This window comes from Ptychodera flava, chromosome 1 (genome assembly GCF_041260155.1).
Source record: "Ptychodera flava strain L36383 chromosome 1, AS_Pfla_20210202, whole genome shotgun sequence".
NCBI lineage: Eukaryota > Metazoa > Hemichordata > Enteropneusta > Ptychoderidae > Ptychodera > Ptychodera flava.
Genome location: NC_091928.1, coordinates 20,810,156 through 20,829,898, shown reverse-complemented (window position 1 = coordinate 20,829,898; position 19,743 = coordinate 20,810,156). Strand labels below are relative to the sequence as shown.

The window sequence follows — 19,743 nt, the reverse complement described above, 5'->3', positions numbered from 1 at the left end:
GACGTTTGATATTTGATATAAGTATTAATTAGAATAGGATGGTTACAAGTGCATATTTGTACAAGAAATTTAATTTTGAAATTTCACAGAAGATTTTCATGCCACTATACCTGGCAGTCTATGACACAACTGTGAATATATTTTTCAAATTCAAAAGTTACATTAACAATACTAGTGCATATATAGACATTCGATAATTGACATAAATTACTTGGCTACAAGTGCATATGTGTACAATAAATTTGACTTTGGAATTTCGCCGAAAATGTTCATCCACTATACATGGAGTCTATGAGAAAACTATGAATATTTTTTTTACAATACTAAACTAACTAAATCGGTGCTTTTATAAGTGTTTGACAATTGATACAAATGTACTTAATTCAAATAGGGTGTTTGAAAGTTCAGATGTGGACAACAAATATGATGTTGGAATTTCACTCAAAATTATTATTTCACTTCTCATAGTAGTCTACATGTAAACTTTAAAATATTTCCCCGACAAATGTATATATTTAAGTGGTGTTAAATATTGTTTTAGGCTGTAATAAGTTACTCTATAAATAATAATAGTGGTCTCTGTACAATAACAAACCAAACTATAAATGGCTTCAAGATAAACATTACAGATATTGTCTCTTTTGAAATCACATTTGAAAGAGAATAACTTCCCTCACCTTTCAGAAAAATTGGACACAATAAACATATTTGTATAAAAGGGACATTAGGTGTACCTTTTGGCCAATCAAGTATTTTTTGTTCTGTGTATCGACTGCAGTTTCCAGTTCTACTCCCACAGCATGCTAGAATTACAAACTTCTGTTTGACAAATACTCTATATATACATGTGTAAAGACCGTAATCATTGTTATCGATTACAAATGAATTCTAGACCGGAATTGCATTCTTAACAATATAAATGCTGACTGTACATATATAGATGTGCTGCACTTTTCATCACACTTTAGAGAGAAGAACGGGAAACAGCAGCGGATTCACAAAACAAAACCACCGTAAAATTAGCCAAACATTATAGATATCTATCAAAGCCAGTTGTGTTTCAAGTCCCCCTTTAAATCCATAATCCTTTCAAGTGCCCCCAAAACATACTCTTGATATTTTTAAGTCCCCTGTCGATTCTCCCGCCTCCTCCAGAGGTGTTTGTGAATGCAGCCCTAAGTCTCCAAATTCTTTCAAGTGCCCCTCAAATACTCCTGATATTTCCGAATCCCCATCAGGTCTCCCGCTTGCTCCAGAGATATTTGTGAATGCAACCTTACCTTAGCCTCTCCCCTGATCGCTACTTCGAGGCATGTGAAATTTCTCCAGTACTTGTGTCTCTGCAGCAGAATATTTTCAACCTTTTCCTGGTCTTCGCGATTTGCTATCTCGATGAGTCTTGTAGCTTTGGTTTCATACTCACTGAAACGTTAATAATGTGCAAGGACAACATTACAGTAACGTTGACTGATCATTGATAAGGTGCCCTCTAAGACGAATTTCGGAGTCTCGAAATAGAAAACACACTCTGTAAATTATACTGGTTACCTCAAACATTTAATTTGATAATGTTAAGGCTCCGTGCGAAGAATAGCAATGGTTAATTATTATACTTAAATGCGTCGATCATATAAACTTCGATTATCCGAATAGTTCTGTATCATGTGAGTTTTATTATAAAATTACCTTGACAATTTCATGTACTTCTCTCTTTCTGTTTGCTGCCGAGAAGACATCTTATCGGCTACAGTCTTGAAAGCAATACTAACCACCAATGTTGCAATTACTACATCTTCTTGCATTCGCGAGAAAGCAAATTCTGCGAGGACGAACCTAGAATGGCCGAAATCATGACAATTACAGAATGCTTGCTTAATATTTGTAATGGAATAATCACAGCTAGTATTATAATCAAGCAAAGTCATATACCAGCCAACGTGCGTCAAACAGCATTTAACCTTTTATTGTTGTTTCGGCATTTTTACGTTAAATACTCCTAAAACAAGCTTCCTGATATGCGCATATAATACGCCTGAAATATTGGCGAACTGTTATTCCCGACAGAAACAGACATTGTTCTATAAACTGAGTGATAAATGCCATTAGCTTGGCAAATTCAATGGCAGAACGGCACTTACCTCTGTGTTTCGATTGCCCACAGAAAAATATTTCGGAACGACAACCTATCGAGATCATCAGCTGTTTGGGTTATGTCGTCTTTATCTGTGAACAATATATTTATAACCAGATATGAACTGACTGTACTCACGTGTTGATATCTAGTGAACAGACTAGAAAATTTTAGCATTTACTCAACAGAACAACGTGTGCTAATGTGACCCCTGAATGAAAGGAGTGCCGTGTTATATGAATGATTTGTACAGATTTTGAGTTTGATAAAATTACAAACTTAGTTATCAAGCATTGAAATTGACTGCTGATGACTCGCCATGTATTGACATTATTTATAAGACACTACTGGACGCATGAAATAATACAGTATGGCATGAATTACTTTTTGACTGTTATGAAGTAGTGTAAAACAATTGTACATTTGACCTTTCTCAAGCGACGACGAGCAAAACAATTGTACCTTTGACCTGTCTCAAACGACGACAAGCAAGGAGATCTCACGCAACATTTGCAGACCTCCGATTAATCTCTAACAAAACACAAGAACAAAGACAGACATTGAATATACTGACAGCAGTTCAATTGAGCACACGACGCGGAGTGGAAGACAGACTTCTGATAAGACTATACGTGTATACGGTCTACTGCCAGATAACTAACGGGGATTTATTGTATTATGTTTTCCAATATTCCTGTCAATAAACCAAATTCATACCAATATAATCGACACCCGTGTGTGCTTTACACCACAGTTAGCTATCAGTCAGATCAGTATCTGCAGCAGAATTCATCAAATTTGGTGCAATTATATCAGAGTTATATGACTAATTATAAAACTTCATAAAATATGCAAATGAGCTATTTAATAACTTGGCACGGCACAATGTTTCTAAGTATAATTAGATAATATCAGATCAATATTTGTTGCACGTATCATCAAGTTTGGTGCCGGAATTTCAGAGTTATGTCACTAATAATAAAAGTTCATTAAATATGCAAATGAGCAGATAATTGACATGACACTCACAGTATCATCATGATGTTCTGAGATTGTCATCTGTGAAACGTTTCATGAAATTTTGTGCAGTATTTCTTGATATATGTCTATACTGTCATTACCGTCTCCATTGAGAAACCATTGTACGGAAAAATATGATATTGCATAACTTCCTTAATATGCAAGCAACACTAACCAAATCTAATCACTTCTTGCAAGTAGCATATGGTACCTGTGTACCAAATCTGACTTGAATCTGTTCTGGCCTTTCTGAGTTATCGTGTTAACAGACAGACAGATACACACACACAAACGGACAGACAGACAGACATCGCAATGACATAAGCCCACGTGTGAACACGTGAGCTAACAACCGCAAAATCCTGAACTCCTATTCATGTATCTCTCGTCATGCGTTGCTGACACTGTTAATACAGTACACGCAACTGCCCCAACAGTGGAGATAATGAATATATAATGAACTCTTCACAAAACATGCTGAATGAGTGGTATAAATCCTTAAAAAGTTGTGTTATAATATTTTATCCCAGATAAATATGTTGAGCGTTTTGCAGAGTTTTTGTAGACTTCTATTTTTAACCACCTACCTTTCCTCGAAGGCTTTTTGTTGTACTTGTCGATAAATTTCTTCAGTAAGCGTTGTGGATCCACACGTTGTCTTTGATCACGTTTGCCATGTTCAGTAGCATCCTGTCTTACAAGTGGAGCACTACTTAAACAATGTCCCATAACGACTTTTATGCAAAAACCTTTCATCCCAAGAATAGCAAATTTTCGAGGATTGCTTTTTGTTTGATGAGAATGTAAAGGCATGCAATCTTCGCGACGTTAATAAACGGCATTACGCAGAAGTGTACAATCATTACCTCTATGAAATTTACTGGCACCTGTTGTGTTGAATGCAAAATGCAAAGATCCGGCAGATAATAGTGTATGATAAAACTGAACCCATTTTGATAATATTTTACTCGAAATCGTAATTATGCTAATACTACCTTCGTCTGGCGTCGCTCTTCATCTACTTTTTTGTTAATTTCATCAGCTGCTACAAATCCTTCGTCTATAAACACAGCTATACTCCCCACGTTTTCGGTTCTAAACGCGTACCACATTGGTTCTAATTGTTCCTCTCCCTGGAAAACGAAATATTGAGCCATTGTCACCATCAAATTAGGAGAAATCGGGCAAAATGACTGCGGGTGCCAAGGAACGGGGTACTTGCATGGCAAGTAAGTTGTGCAAAGCCAAATTTGCAAATTTTGGAACCTTCAAACATGCAACGTAAGGGCCCCTATTACCTCAAAACATCGGAGCCATACAATGCCGTCAAACACTAGACCAGATAAGAGCGTAATCAAACTTGACTTTATACGTTACACTGGTTGAATCGAGCGTACTGGTACCGCTACCTACATCGTTGTGCGTATGGCATGCATTACTTATTAAGACTTTTTCCTTTATTTGAACATTACTTAACTAAGGTTTGCATTTCTTAGATGAGGCATATATGTGATCAAAATGGTTAAGTGGGAATTTGTAGTGTACCTACCTGCGACGCTAAGGCATTGGAAATGCTTAAACCTGTACCACATACTTTGAGTTTTCTATTAAGTTTGGCTGAGGAAAGAATATAAAGACATAAAACATAAAAAAGTAGTAAAATGAAGTTTTCCATAAATAAATATCGCAATGACTTCAGCAACTCTTCATCAACTGGTACAGAGACTCTTTGATATGACACTTGCTACGGTTGAAACACCTACATTGAAATAAAAATGCACAAATCGTGCGATGAATGTATATGCAAATTACTTTGGAAACTTTACATTGATTTGGCCTCTGCCAAAATGTATAATACGGTGTTTCCGTCTATAACATGTCGTCTTTAGAGTCTAGTCGGCTGGTAGAAATAAGAGTCATTACAAACGTCAATCGTAGTGTAAAGAATCCTTTACTCCAACAACTCTTCAGGTTGGGTAATCAAGTAGCAAGCTATGATACAAAGCCTGCCATACGAACTTGCGAAGGTGTCTCATACATGCAAAATTAATTTGGTCTTTTGGATTTGTTAGTCAAATGAAGTAATCTGAAGTGGGAAGATCACTAAGTATCAAGCGATATAAAAACATTTGTAATGAAAATTGTCATTGGTCATTAGTGTGTCCTACGAGCGATTTTATACTTTTAAACGAGAACGATAGCTTTTGCATCGTGTTTCGAATTAAATATTTGGTGACGTAATTGGAAAGTTACCGACTAAATCAATTCTTCTCGTTGTCGTTCGTTCCATCGTCACGGTAAAAAACTGCTTTGCTTTGCAAGAAGGACGATACACAAACATTAGAGGAAACCGAATTCTTCTCTGCAGCAGAAGCCAGCTGTGATATTGTTAAAAATACCTATCGCCGGAACATTGTTAAGGGAATGATATATTCCCCGTGACTGTACAGTTGTCGATGTCTTGGGGTGAGGGGAAGATCCCTTCCCTTTTCAATATTACCAATTACGATTGTGTGGTTCAAGCACCAATTTAACCACACCTAATTTGATTTGCAATGAAGATAAATAAATAGTCATTACTTAGCGTGTACCTAGATGAGGTGGCTGAAGGAAATAGGCATACATTCAAATGGCAGACATAAGCAATCATGAGAGGGGTACAGCTTGGTAAGTCTTGAAAAGGGTGATGACACATCAAAAGTTAATGAAACATCGGTAAAATTGAACATTGTATATTACACCATTCGATCCTCCCAGCGAACTTCTCTTACTCGGAATTTTGTCATTAGACCATAAGAAAAAGAAATATGTCACCATTGTGATTTGCAAACTCTAACACCTAACACTTCAAGTTTATCGTCTTGTTTGAGAATGTTCACGATAGTTTCTTCTTACGTTTAGTAACAGGCCCTACACTGTCGACATTGATAATGTATACAATACGGACATGCCTTGTGTGTATTTTTTATTGACTATCGTTTGAGTGACTGTGTTAATTTAAAGTTCTCATCCGGTTTGAAGGCATGGATGCCACTGCCGTCGTGCGTACTGACAAAGCAGTACCCGAATCCTGCGGATCTGATAATGAGACCAACGACTGCGAGCAAAACTGACGAATGATAATTAACTATTCATCAACCCTCCCATCACTTTGATGAATTTGAGATGAGGCATGCAAATATCACAAAAGATGACTTGTGGCGTGTTTGGAAATATATAGTAGTTCTTGTTAGTTTGATGAAAAATCACTATCGATGCATTGAGTTTACTGAAATGACACCTTTTAAGCATGTTCCTTCCTGTCTTATTCTATTCGGGTGTGGGAAGAGAAACTCACCTCTGCTGATAGCCTTTAGAATGAACTCCTTGGCACCTAAACTGTTGTTCAAAACGTTTGGTGTCTCAGCGGTTTGATGTGTGACGGCATATAAGTCGTCAATAGTTACTCCACGCACTTTAGTACGATGATCGTAAAATGAGAGCTTGACCAAAGTAAGAAACATAAACTTGTAAATACATGACTTGCATTTTTTCAAAGATATCGAACAAGTCTTTTTATGCGCTCTAGGGAGTTTGCATTCTCTTAAACTTGACCAAGACATTAAAATTTCGTAGAACGTTGGGTGTCGAGGATCTCAAATAAACATTAATGCTATAAACCGATAAGGAGAAAACCAAGCACGCTTGTATGTCTTGCATATGGTCAGCTTGGGCAATATGTTAGCCAAATGTTATTAAATATGAAATTAAATGTAAAGTGATACCTAGCAATGCAACACACGTATTATTGCTGATGTTGGAACATGATGCCTTGACGTTTACAGTCAGATTTGACACGCAATTATACCGTAGCTTAAATTGTGAGCACAGTCTTAATCATCTGTGTACTTATTAACTGTACATTCTAGTGGTCAATGAAGCTCTGTTTGTACCTTTACATCTTTGCTAGCTACATGATGTGGTAGTATTCCAAAGTGGAGGGATTAATAGAATCTCACACCCTCAAGGACAGGCGAGTGTGAGACAAAATATCCCCAACGAATGTGAGAAATCTGATCCAAGGTCCTTCGTGTGTAAGATTCTTTTTCTCACATGACCACAAAATCGCTGTATGAGCGACTATCCTATTTCGAGGCCATCTAGTATTCCATGTCACGAACGTAATTTGCATTGCGAGTTCCACTGCCGATACTTCAACTTCTGCTACGGACGAGATGTCCAATAAAAAATGGCTATATGTTCCAAGTGGCCTATGTTCACCAGTTATTTGTAAAATATGACCGTTTTTGTGAGTCTGTCACCAACGACGTATAACATTCTCCTAACTCACGACAACGCCGTCGTCTGCCCCCGTACTCGTACTCTGACCCGCTTACTTTGTTGTTCCGGTCAATGTGTTACTCATCGTGCTATTGGACGATATTTTGCGCGTGGAACAAAAGGCTGTTAATCATGCAATCAGAACTCGTGTAATATATCTGAGATTTCTGGTTTCGGAAAAATCGATCCTGCAGAAAAAATCGATCCCTCACTCAAGAGTAGGTTCGATTTTTCCCACACCGTCGATCCCACACTCCAAGTGGTCAGGAATGTGATAAATTGTGATGACAAAACTTAAACTGTGTAAGGTAGACAAAAGTACACCGGTTCAGTTAATATGTAAATATGTGTAAATTTACTTAAAACATCACAAATTATATTTGTACCATTAAGCCTACGAGCAATGCTTTCGTAGCACAAAGCATTTCTTATTGAGCAATATTCTATTATCGCTGTAACAAGAATGGTTTTACCGATTTTGAATTCTCCAAAATTGTTGTAATATCTTCGATGACGTCATCATCTACTCCTTCTGATAGTTTTCCCCGCTTGCTCTTGACTCTCTCATACAGGTCGCCTCGAAACTTCTGAATAACTTTCTCTTTTGAAACTCCCCTATGTGCATTGATTAAAAGGTCATGTTAAACCTCAAACATGTCCCGGTGTTAAAAGTGCAGTAAGACAGGGACGAAACTCTTTGTTCTAAACGGGAGTTATTGCCGACTTACCATAGGTGAATAAGCTCTTGACCCTTACTTGTAACGTAGTCAACAAAATCGGTAGCCCCACCGCTTCCTTTGAAAAGTACCACCGGGATTGGATATTCACATCTTAAGCAGTCAGCAATTTCCTTTATAGTTTCAACTCCACCTCCAACACACAGAAGTACGATAGAACGATCTTCAGGTGAAATAGAGGAAAGAGTGAATGGTTGTTGAAATTCTCGAGTGTAACACCAGCATAAAATATTATTAGAGAGATGAATGTCATCGTGATCTCACAATAAGTTGGCACTTCTCATCACATTCATATTAGTAGAGGGATATATCGTACTCTTGGTTGGGCTGAAATAGTCCAGCTAAGTGCAAATATAAGGGGCTACGCCAGTGAAACCAAAGGTCATCATATGTTACACTCAGTTCTCTTCCAGCCAAGTGAGCAGAGCCAATAATATGAAATTTTGGGACACATATTTAGGACGATTACAGACTTTGCACTCTTTAATTATTACTTGTTTTATTTTACCTTTTTGGGTTTGAGCTGAAACCATATAAAATCATTTGAGATGTAACACGTTCGTTTAAAGCTCTTGTCATTCGACGTGTGACATGGATACCTGATATCAGTCTCAAACACAATAGCTTGATTCAGAGACCTTTAAATATCTGATTTCACTCTCAGTCTTTTCAAAAAAAAATCAAAAGGATAATTGGACAGCCATCTAATACTTGATTTCAGAAATAAATGTATTTCAGTAAAAGTGATTTATGCGACTTGTTTGAGTTTGGAAATGTACCTTTGTCACCGAAGGCATGTTTTGCCAGATATTCCTCAAGTTGTTGACGAATGACCCTTCCTTTCTTAAACCAGAAATCTTGAGAGTCGGAATCAATGATCAGGAAATGGGTGTGTTGTGAGCTTACAATGTTTGCGTATGATCCTTCCAGATACCCTCCTCTCTGCAAAGAGAAAGAAAGTGGTTTTGTAGACAAGGTAAAGGCACCTGAAAAGCTTGCAGAGATAGTGTCACAAGTCCTAGGTGCTGATTGTGTGTCTGCTTTCGCTACGAAAGCTTTCTTGTGAGAAATCAGGAATGCAACACAACTCTACGAGCGTTCGAAGGGTCTGAAACTCATATTGCCTGCTACTCCGTTTTTCTAACGTTGATGACATAATTTCAGAGGCTACAACATTTGTCGCAGCATGTTGGAAGAAATGTATGCTGTGATACTCAGTTTTAGGCGATATTGGGTAGTAACCTCTAAGTTTATGCTTTCATGACTCCTGGATGGAATTTGAATACTGCACATTGAAGGCAACAGCAAGAGCATGGTCAGAGCATAACTGCATGTGTGTGTGCTTTCATTTAAGGAGTATGTGCATTTTTCAATAACTACTTACTACAGATCGTAATATCATTCCATCCCTGCCTTCTACTGCCTTAAATAACCCTTTGCTGTCTTCGGTCAAAAGTCCAAGACACATCGTAGTTCTTTTCTTATCCCATTCCAGACTCTTCAGTGCTTCACCAACATAATGAACTACGCCACGATCCACACCAGATGTAAGAATGAGAGTTCTTTGTTCGTTAGAAAATATCTATGGAAAGAGAAATCAAATACGCAATAATTGTAACTCTTATAACTATTTGTTTCTATGACACGAGTACGATTTTTATATTTTAACCCCGGAACAGACTCAAATTAAAGAATCAGCCTTGCCGTCACAAAGTACTGCATGATCGAAACGTGAAGTTCTTGAAAATCTAATTGGCGTTCAGACAATTCAGTTGTAATTTAGCCCATCAAAATTATACCACACTAGGGCTGACCCCAGAGCAGCAATGCAATTTCAAAAATGTGACAGTTCACTGTTCTTAGTTGATGGGCTTCGGATGAAGATATTTTGAAGATTCTCCTCTTCGTCACACCTGTTGATAGCCTCGTAGAGTCGTAGCCAGCATGCGACAAGCTCGCTGAGCTGAGACCGACTACTCAGCGCTGCAGCCTACTTTGTGCCTCGGTGTAGACCGGAGCAGTGATCCCTGACACAAGACGGCTGTCTGCGTGCAGCGCGCAAACGGCTGATGCTATCGAAAAATATGGGGTCTTTTTTTAATTTATATTCATTCTTTAAGTTAATTTAGTAGTTTTATAGCTTTATTGCTCGCAAATCTTGCTCAAAACTCTAGGAGATGGGCCATGACGTACGATGACGTAATCGCAAGAATCATGGGATTGTGGCAGCGACCATGCCGTCAAGAAACTTATGGTACTGTCTGACGCTTGCAGCCGCCTTCGGCGGCCCGCTGCGCGCTATTACACATTTCAAATTTCGAAAACAAAGAAATATCGAGAAAATATCGAAAATTTTTTTACATACGCAAATGTTGAAGCTTATTTTTTCATTTTCGTCGAAGTCATTCTTTTCTATTAATTTACTGGTCTTGTCGATTTGACAATCGATACGTAGCCTATTGGAAATGCTCTTACAAGTTTCTAGAAAAAATTAGCATAAATTTACATATTTGAATTAAGTAGTAAGTTTGTGCTCATTTTTTAAAATCGTTTTTCTTTGAAACATTTCCACTTTGATTTGCTAGCTCCAAGGGATGACCATATGAAATTTGTACGATTCAGATTCAGTGGTCCTAAATGCTATGAAATTTGATGTGTCTTTCTTGGGGAAATTATGATCCTTATTATTTGTCTTAAAATTAATGTAAGATTTGCAGATTTAATTTTGAGAGTTTTTTGCCATTAGTCGGCATAATTTTCTTAAAAACTCACCCGTAAGTTCTCTGAAACTTCTTGTCCAAAGCACTTACCTTCCCTATGATGATCTCATTCACATTTGTTCACATAATGAACATTTTTGCAGTTTGGCATATGTAAGATCATATTTTGTTGACTAGACCAAAGTTGACGAACCCTACGATGCATATTGAAGATAATATATATAGTCCCTAGGTATTTTTCTCGTTCGACAACATCGTATACCAGTGTTTTGCGCGGAGTCATACAATTTTGAGCCGAAGGCGAGAAGTTGTGCGGCCCCGCGAAAAACACTGGTATACGACCTCAAACAGAGTAAAATTCCACGGAATTATATATTTATTACATTCTTTTGACGTGGATGGATCAAAATTATTGTTACAACTTGAAATTGCATGATTTTTGTCGCAATTTGTATTTACCCGGATAACTTTCATTTAATGAGTAAAGCGACGCGTCACCCATGGGGTATGCAAATGTTATACAGGTAAAATTCATAAATCCGATCAAGTTGAGATTTTGATTCTCCAAATGGTATCTCCACCAATCATACATACGGATTCGGTCACGTGAACGTGACTGTCTCGCGAAGTGCCGATGCAAAAGCAGGTGGGCCATCGGCGGACATGGCTTTCACCGCGCTAGAGACGAAATGCAATAATATTCAGTGGCATTTAGAATATTTACAAATATATTTATGAAGTAAATGTAACGACAAGATCGAAACAGAAGATTTCATTCTGAGAGATGTTGTGGCTTTAAAAATTTCACAAGTTTACGACTTTTCCGAGCCCTAAAGATTCCGTTTGATGACACACAAAGTGCACCTCAATGCGTATGTGCTTGTTGGCACAACGCTGCCGTCACCGGTCTCGTCAATCCTGATCTCTGTCGTCAATGTTTTCGTCTGACGGACTGTGATATATGCAGTGACACATATCTCGCCCGTAGATACATCGTTATTTTGCGACTTAACGGAACTCTGTTCTGTTGTCCGAGTCGAAACTTTCGATAAAACATCGAATTCAATGGCGCTTCACTGCAGAGTTCAGGCTACAGCTCGATAGCTTATGTCTTCTCTACAGCCCTACGCTGCAGGTTTGATTCCGATCGAGAATTTACAGAATTTTTAGTGTGAGGAAGGAAATTTATCGTTGTTCGTCGAATGACTTGATGCTTAATGCATGCGCCTTCAATGTCGCTTTCCCGAAGATTATATGATACTCATTTATTCAGTGGAACTTACGTTTAGGTGTAGCTTTCGGGTTTATCGGCAGTCGGGAACGCCAGTACTGACTGAAAGATCCGTCGATCGAGAGGGGTGAGCGTAAAGAGCTCCCTCGAGCGACGGATCTTCCGGGCTAGGATTGCTGCCACGTTACTGAGCCATTAAAACGATCGACGGTATCCTCATCCGATTCTTGGGAATAGCTAAAGCTTTAGCGACTCTAAATTTCGTCGGGCATGCCCTCTATTTTTCTATGTCTGGATTTATTGGTTCACCTTTTTGTGAAAATGCCATGAGACCACGGCATCGATCACCACAACTCGATCTGTGTTGTGCCGTGCACGGTACCAGTGCAGGTAAAAGTTCCGGTTGATGACATACAACAGGGGTTATATGGATTTCTTATCTGTGCTGGTCTACCTCATACAGGTGACGATTTTGGCCAGTTCGTGTGATACTGAAAGTCATTATACATCAACTCATCACTAATTTGCATATTAGTCTAACTTTCCTAATTAGGCATATGTATCAGGATGGATTGGACCAAAGTTGGCAAACATATTATGTGTATTGAAGATACTATAGTACAACAGAAGTAAAAGGCATATTGTATTTATTGCATCAGGTTGTCACTAATTTGCATATTAAACGAACTTCCTAATTAGGGATATATACCTTAATTAATACCACCAAAGTTTACAAAACTTGTCATGTACATTGAAGATACTATGATACAAATAGAAATGAAAGCCATTTCGCATATTGAACAAGCTAATTACTATTTTGCTTATTTCATTACCTTAATGTGAAATCAATAAAATTTAATTAGAAGAACTTTGCTGAAGTTATGAAAACATAGTATGTATATTGTTGTGACAATTTCATAGTAAAGTGAACTAAATTTGCATTTGCAGCTTGTCTGTAATTTTTCATATGTGATGAGTTTCGCGATTTAGCACGGAACCTTGAAGATCTTTCTCAAAGGCGCGCCCAGGAGTTTTGAAACTCGATTAATTGCTTCTAAGGGGTTCTCGTATTGAGTTTGGACAACATAAAGTTTTAATAGTGAAGATGTTCTGTGAACTCTTTTTGTGTTTAAATGTTAAACAACTAGCGAATTCGATTTGCAGGTTTATGAATATTGTAGTTTTCCATTGTTTGTTACAACATTTTTCCCTTATGACTATCGAATTTGATCTGTATTTTTCAAGAGAGTCCGTATGGAATTATGTTCATACACTGATTTTAGTCAATTTTGCTCCGGAAAAGCTCGAGCATGAAAACTTGACTAATATTAATTGCCGTTGGATCAAACGATTATGACACTTTTGATAAACTTGGTCTGTTTACTGTTCGTGTTCTTTTCGATCACATCATTCAAATCGCCTGCATCGATCGTTGACCACACTTAGAAGATTTATTGCTAAATGTAATTTTCCTTTCTATCGAGTACGTCATAACCAGACGGTTGTTCTAACTTGGAACGTGCAATTCTTTTTATTCGAAGTAGGCCTTTACAATCGACGCGACATGTCCTGTCGTGGCGGAATCTCCGATCATAAGATCCTTATTAAATTTGTATTTACTTTTGAATGGTTTTATTTGAAACCATTTTGAAGTGTCGACCAAGTAAAACTGAATTTGGAAAAGGAAATATTGCGACGACAGTGAAACTTGTAGTGTAAATTATCTCAATCGCACGATTACATTAGATTAGTGAAGGCTTCTTATTTTATTGTCAAAATAATAACCTGAAAACCACGCATCGGGTGCCCTTCCCTCCGTCCCCAGCTAAATCTGAGCATACATCGACCAGTTTGATATCCTGCTTGCTCATGAAGCCATAATGTCGATCAAGGCAGATGAAATAGTAGCAGAGATGAAAAGAGAGACTTGGACAAATAGAAGTTATGATTGCGATACGTTACTTTTGGCACATATCTGCCTTCATCGGAATCGATGACAATTTGTGACCACTCGTATTTCCACTTCACCGCTATATGTAGCGATTGATATACTGAATAATGATCCACATATTTGACATTCTTGATCGTAATGTACTCCTTTTTTGCAAACCAAACTCTATCAATCTAACCTCTTTGAATTCACAACTTCTGCGGAACGTTTTTAGGGTATTCAATAATTAGAATATGATTTTTAAAAATTTAAATTTGAAGTTATTTGGGAAAGTAGGTTCTCCGTCACCTTTTGAGGAATGTTCGCATCTAACTTCGTGTTCACCGAATGCTCGATATTGTAATTAGAGTTTCCCTTGAAAATAACGATTACTGCCGAAAGGCTCCTGGAAATCGTTACCGCGTTAAAATGTAATTTATGCAAAAGGTTTTGAATTAACAATAGGCCTACACCGAAGGTAAAGTTATTCATTATACTAAAGCATATTTCATCACACTGAATAGTAATACCTCTTTATGTGATCTTTAGATGTTATTACCTAATATCGCCTGTTCCTGTGTCGTATCAGCATGAGTGTCATTTGTGCTGCATCAGACACGGAGACGAAGTCGGCGGCGACATCTTATCGCAGACACGAGGCGAAGTCGAGTGTCTGACACAGCACAAGGCACGAATGTCAATACAACGCAAGGAACAGGCGACATTGGGTAATAGCCGATTTATCATATATCCATGCCCAGAAATTTACCAATAATACTGTTACGGTCAAAATCAACATCCCCTTATTTGGCCATAGTTCAAATTCAAAGTCATGAGTCACCATCAACTTCCGTCCTTTAATGTTTATCTTTTGTATTACGCACTGCGCACATGCAGCCATTCCAAGCGTGCTTTTAGACACTTTAAGTTAGACCTTCAGAGAGTGGACATGTCTCTGAAAGTGACCGGCTATAGTTCTCGCCAAGATTGCTTGTAAAGACCATTTTGATGAAACAGCTTTGAACCTGTTGATGCGATAGTCTTATACAACCCTACACAAAATCGGTAAGCAATTCAGTTGATTCTTTTGTGACTTTAAAGCAGACATTCTTGAAGGAACATTGAATAGCCTTATTCCATTGTGAGACTCTAAGAGCACGTGTGCCTAACAAAAGGCCAAGGACCTTATTGAAGTATGCGAACAATGAATGCTATAATGGACACATTCAACGACTCTGATTACGTTTATAGTACAACTTTTGAGACCTTTTAGTTGAAGTAGAATTTAGTGATTGTATTCTTATGCATCTTTGAGTTAGTGATTGTTTCAAAGCAGCGTATTGTTCATTAAGTCAGGGCTGCTTTTATGCAAATGAGATTTTGTCAACGAAAGTAAACGTTCAGTCACCGTTAGAGGGCGTTTACTGAGGTGGGTCACGTGACCACCCCACCTATTATGACCTTTGACCCCTGAGTCATCTTAGCGGGAGTATTACTTCCTGTTAGTTACTTCCTGTTTCTAATTTCCTGTGTCATAGAGTGTATTTACTTCCTGGTCAAAGAAAGTATTTACTTCCTGTGTCATAGTGTGAACGTAGCTTAGTTCTCACTTCCTGTATCCTTTTGTTTTGATTTGTTTTCAGTTAATCGTTCCCAAACGTTCTCAACGTTTGTAGTACAACATTCTACTCAGAGAATTTGTTGTTCTCAGTCTGGAAGACATGCCTATATTCGAATAAACCACGTGAAACTTAGATCGGATATTTGCTTCGTCTTATTTAAGAGGGAACGCATTACGGAATATCAGTTGTAGACGACTATTGCATAGTAGTTGCAGACAAATAATTTTGAGTCTTAAGGAATTTGTTTGCGCGCTACATTTCTCATTAACGATTTTGCATCGGACTTGTGATATTCACCTAAGTCAAACCATGGAAGATGAAGAAAAGAAATCAAGAACTTCGTCACCGGAAAAGGAATTGCAAGAACCCAGGCGTAGCGGCCGAGACAGAACACTGTCCGAAAAAGGACTTAAATATGAGTTATCTACTAAAGGTGGCTTCTTAGAGAAAACAGCGAGTTCACTAACCCAAAAGTCCACGAAGATACGGGACCTCATCGCTGATAAGGCAGACCTATTCACAGTCAAACTGAAGTTTGAAGTGTGGAAGGAGCTGCATCAAGTCTTTGCAGACACGGGCTATGAATACGAAAGTTTACTCCCAAAGGATCAGGTGCCAGACGAACACCTTCGTTGGCTGGCCGATGTCGAAGACGTTTTTGGGACCTTCTTTAAAGACACCACTGCATGGTTGAGCGAACAAGAAGCGAAGCCAGCATCAACTGCGAACCCCACACCAATTCATCCACGAGAGGATGTAGGACCAGAAGATAGTGTCTCTCAAGTCGGCACACCGAAGCCGTCTGTAGTTGGCAGCCAGAGTGGGGTCAGCCATCATACGAGCCACAGTGCACTCTCAGCCACCAAACTAGCAGATGAAAGGGAAAAGGCTGAACTGTTGGCAAGGTCAGCTAAGCTCAAGAAGAAGCAAGAGATTGAGCGTGCTAAGTATAAGCTTCAACTCCAAGAACACCGGGAGAGGCAAGAAATGGAGCGGGCCATGGCAAGACATGAGCTTCAACTCAAGGAGGAGCAACATGAACTTGACACAAAGATTGCCGTAGCCGATGCTAGAGCTAGATCTCTGAATAAGTTTTTTGGTGACGAATTCGAGGACGATATCGCCATCAATATTAAGACTGAACCACTGGAGGACGAATCCATTGTGTCCAGAACAAAACCACGAAAGACCACAACACCAGTACGAGTGTATAAGAAGGAAACTCCTACAATAGAAAGGGAGAATGACAGTGAGGCGGATGATTTAGAAGAAGAAGTCAGTGTAGCAGCTTCCAGAATTTCCATCAGAAGCAGTAGCAGTAACATGAGTAAGACGACACGTGACTCTGCACAGTGGGCCATGATCAGAGCAATAAAGAAAATGTCCACAGTGATAAAGAAGTTTGACGGTAACATCATGGAGTACAGATCATTCATAGATGAGTTTGAGACCAAACTAGTACCGACTGCCGAAGATGATAAAGATAAACTCACTCTGCTGAGACAGTTCACGGAAGGCACAGCCCATGAAATAGTTCAAGGGTATGCGGGTATAGATGCAAGTGAAGCATATCAAGGTGCCATGGAGGAGCTGGAAGAGCGCTATGGTGATCCACACAAGATAGCCAACGCCTATCTGAGGAAGGTTTTGGACTGGCCTCCAATCAAGCCAGACAACGTTGCCTCGTTAGACAAGTTCGCCATCTTCTTGAATCGATGTAAGACAGCAACCCGATGCGTTGATGGCCTAGAAATACTAGAACATTCAGAAAATATGAAACGGATCGTCAAGAAGCTTCCTTACTTTATTCAAGATTCTTGGAGTAAACGCACAGCGAAGATACGCAAAGCCAAGAAAAGAGTAAGATTTGAAGACCTCGTCGATCTGGTGAAGTCCGAAGCAAGCAGACTGTCATGCCCGGACTACAGTAGACAAGCAATGGCTAGCCTCGACAATCCAGTGAAAAAGAAGAGAGGTACAGACAAAGTGGAACAATCTTTCGCCACTAGCGTTACAAGCGCAGACAAGAAGACGAACCAAGGGAGCAAGAAGAGCAACACTTCAACCTCCAAACCAAACAAGGCTCAACAGAAACCATGCCTGCACTGCCAAGATAACAATCATTCTTTCGACAGTTGCGAACAATTGATTGCAGCCAGTCAAGAAGATACTGTTAACTTCCTGAGAAACCAAGGTGTATGTTTTGGCTGTCTGAAACCTGGTCACCGGAGTAGGCAATGCAAGCAGAAAGCTAAATGCTCCAAATGCCAAGGAAAACACCCAACAGTACTACATCAGGATCGTCGACCGACAACTGATAAAGATGAGGATTCAAAGAGACCAGTACAGACGGAGAGTGTCGCAGTACACTGCACCACGGCAGAGGTGGACCAAGTACAGTCCTTTATGGGGACCGGTGGTCAAGACGATGACACCGGTGGTGATGATGATAACTGCAAGGTCCTGCTGACTATTATCCCTGTCAAGGTGAAGTTGAAAGGCTCAAATAGAATGGTACAGACTTATGCCTTTCTGGACACAGGTAGTGTCATATCATTCTGCACAGAAGCGTTACAGAGAAAACTTGGAGCCATAGGCAGAAAGACAAAGCTGACGGTAAACACAGTGAACGGCTTAGGCAGCCACACCTGCGACAAAGTCACGGGCATAGAAGTTTACAACCTAGACTGTTCAGAGCCACAGGTAGAGCTGAAAACAGTATACACTAAACCAGAGATAGGCGTCTCTGAAGACTACATTCCCCGTCAAGAAGATCTCATGAGATGGCCGCATTTGAAGGATATAAGGCTTCCAAGAATAGATGCCGAAATAGGACTGATGATAGGTACCGGAGAAACAGCAGTATTTACCCCTCTGGAAACAATACGTGGTCCGAACTCAACCCCTCACACATGCAGAACACGCGTAGGATGGATCCCCTGGCACGTAGTCAGATTGAACGAACAAGGACAACATCCTCCCAGCTACAGAACAGAAGTCGTGGCCGTAGAGGATATAGAAGAAGTCGGACATCTTGGAAGGAACTCGATGCTGGCGAAGCTAAGAGAGAAATATTGGATTCTACGGGCGCCTACAGCAATCCGCAACCTCGTAACCAAATGTGTCATCTGTAGAAAATATGGAGCAAAAGTTTGTGAGCAGAAGATGTCAGACCTACCTAAGGACCGCATCACCCCCGAAGAGCCACCATTCACTCGCACAGGTGTAGATTACTTCGGACCACTGGAGGTCAAACGTGGCCGTGTCACTGAGAAGAGGTATGGAGCGATCTTCACATGTATGGCGACTCGTGCGGTACACTTAGAAGTAGCCTGCTCATTAGATACAGATTCGTGCATCAACGCCATCAGAAGATTTATAGCACGAAGAGGACAAGTTAGGTCCATCAGATCAGACAACGGGACTAACTTCGTCGCAGCCGACAAAGAGCTGAAGGAGAGTATCAAGAGATGGAACCAAGAGAAGATAGCTGAGATGCTCCACCAACAAGACATCAAATGGGAATTCAACCCCCCAGCAGGTTCCCACTTTGGAGGAGTATGGGAGCGTCACATCAGAACCATAAGGAAAATCATCTTTTCCTTGCTCAAAGAACAACCACTTCGCATGTCAGATGAAGCACTCCGAACGCTGTTCTGCGAAGTGGAAGCCATAATTAACAGCCGACCAATCACCAGGCTGTCAGAAGATCCGAACGATCTAGAGGCATTAACACCCAACCACCTGTTAATGCTGAACCGTTAATGCTGAAACCAAAACAGGCCCTGCCACCCGGCTTGTTTCAGAAGAATGACAACTACGTACGCCGTTGATGGAGACAAGTGCAGTACCTGGCAGATGTATTCTGGAAGAGATGGATGAAAGAATATCTCCCGGTGCTACAAGAGAGACAGAAGTGGCTCGAGATCAGAAGAAACCTCAACGTTGGAGACGTGGTGTTGATCGTCGACAACACAGCACCGAGGAACTCCTGGTCCATGGGCAGAATCACCGAAGTGATGAAAGACAAGA

General features: G+C 39.6%; 2 protein-coding genes across 4 annotated transcripts in view; one reads left to right on the top strand and one right to left on the bottom strand.

The window, feature by feature from the left end:
• LOC139132619 (transient receptor potential cation channel subfamily M member 5-like) overlaps window positions 1-19,743 on the bottom strand; it is a 95,662-nt gene that overhangs the window by 16,993 nt on the left and 58,926 nt on the right. For all 3 annotated transcript variants that reach the window (XM_070698897.1, XM_070698907.1, XM_070698902.1), the window contains exons 6-16: window positions 9,593-9,790; window positions 8,988-9,150; window positions 8,200-8,371; window positions 7,945-8,086; window positions 6,489-6,633; window positions 4,701-4,768; window positions 4,147-4,284; window positions 3,739-3,841; window positions 2,139-2,223; window positions 1,687-1,833; window positions 1,281-1,422 (exon numbers count right to left, since the gene is read on the bottom strand). In XM_070698897.1, coding sequence (XP_070554998.1) covers window positions 1,281-1,422; window positions 1,687-1,833; window positions 2,139-2,223; window positions 3,739-3,841; window positions 4,147-4,284; window positions 4,701-4,768; window positions 6,489-6,633; window positions 7,945-8,086; window positions 8,200-8,371; window positions 8,988-9,150; window positions 9,593-9,790 — 1,503 coding nt within the window. The remainder of the gene's footprint in view (window positions 1-1,280; window positions 1,423-1,686; window positions 1,834-2,138; window positions 2,224-3,738; window positions 3,842-4,146; window positions 4,285-4,700; window positions 4,769-6,488; window positions 6,634-7,944; window positions 8,087-8,199; window positions 8,372-8,987; window positions 9,151-9,592; window positions 9,791-19,743) is intronic.
• LOC139145633 (uncharacterized) lies at window positions 14,873-19,476 on the top strand. The gene is made up of 2 exons (XM_070716947.1): window positions 14,873-15,154; window positions 15,733-19,476. Exon 2 carries the CDS (start codon window positions 16,021-16,023, stop codon window positions 19,474-19,476), a length of 3,456 nt encoding a protein of 1,151 aa, XP_070573048.1. The 5' UTR covers window positions 14,873-15,154; window positions 15,733-16,020.

Bases quoted from the DNA above. Each gene is read 5' to 3' on its own strand.
- LOC139145633 (XM_070716947.1), top strand. From the start codon at position 16,021: ATGGAAGATGAAGAAAAGAAATCAAGAACTTCGTCACCGGAAAAGGAA.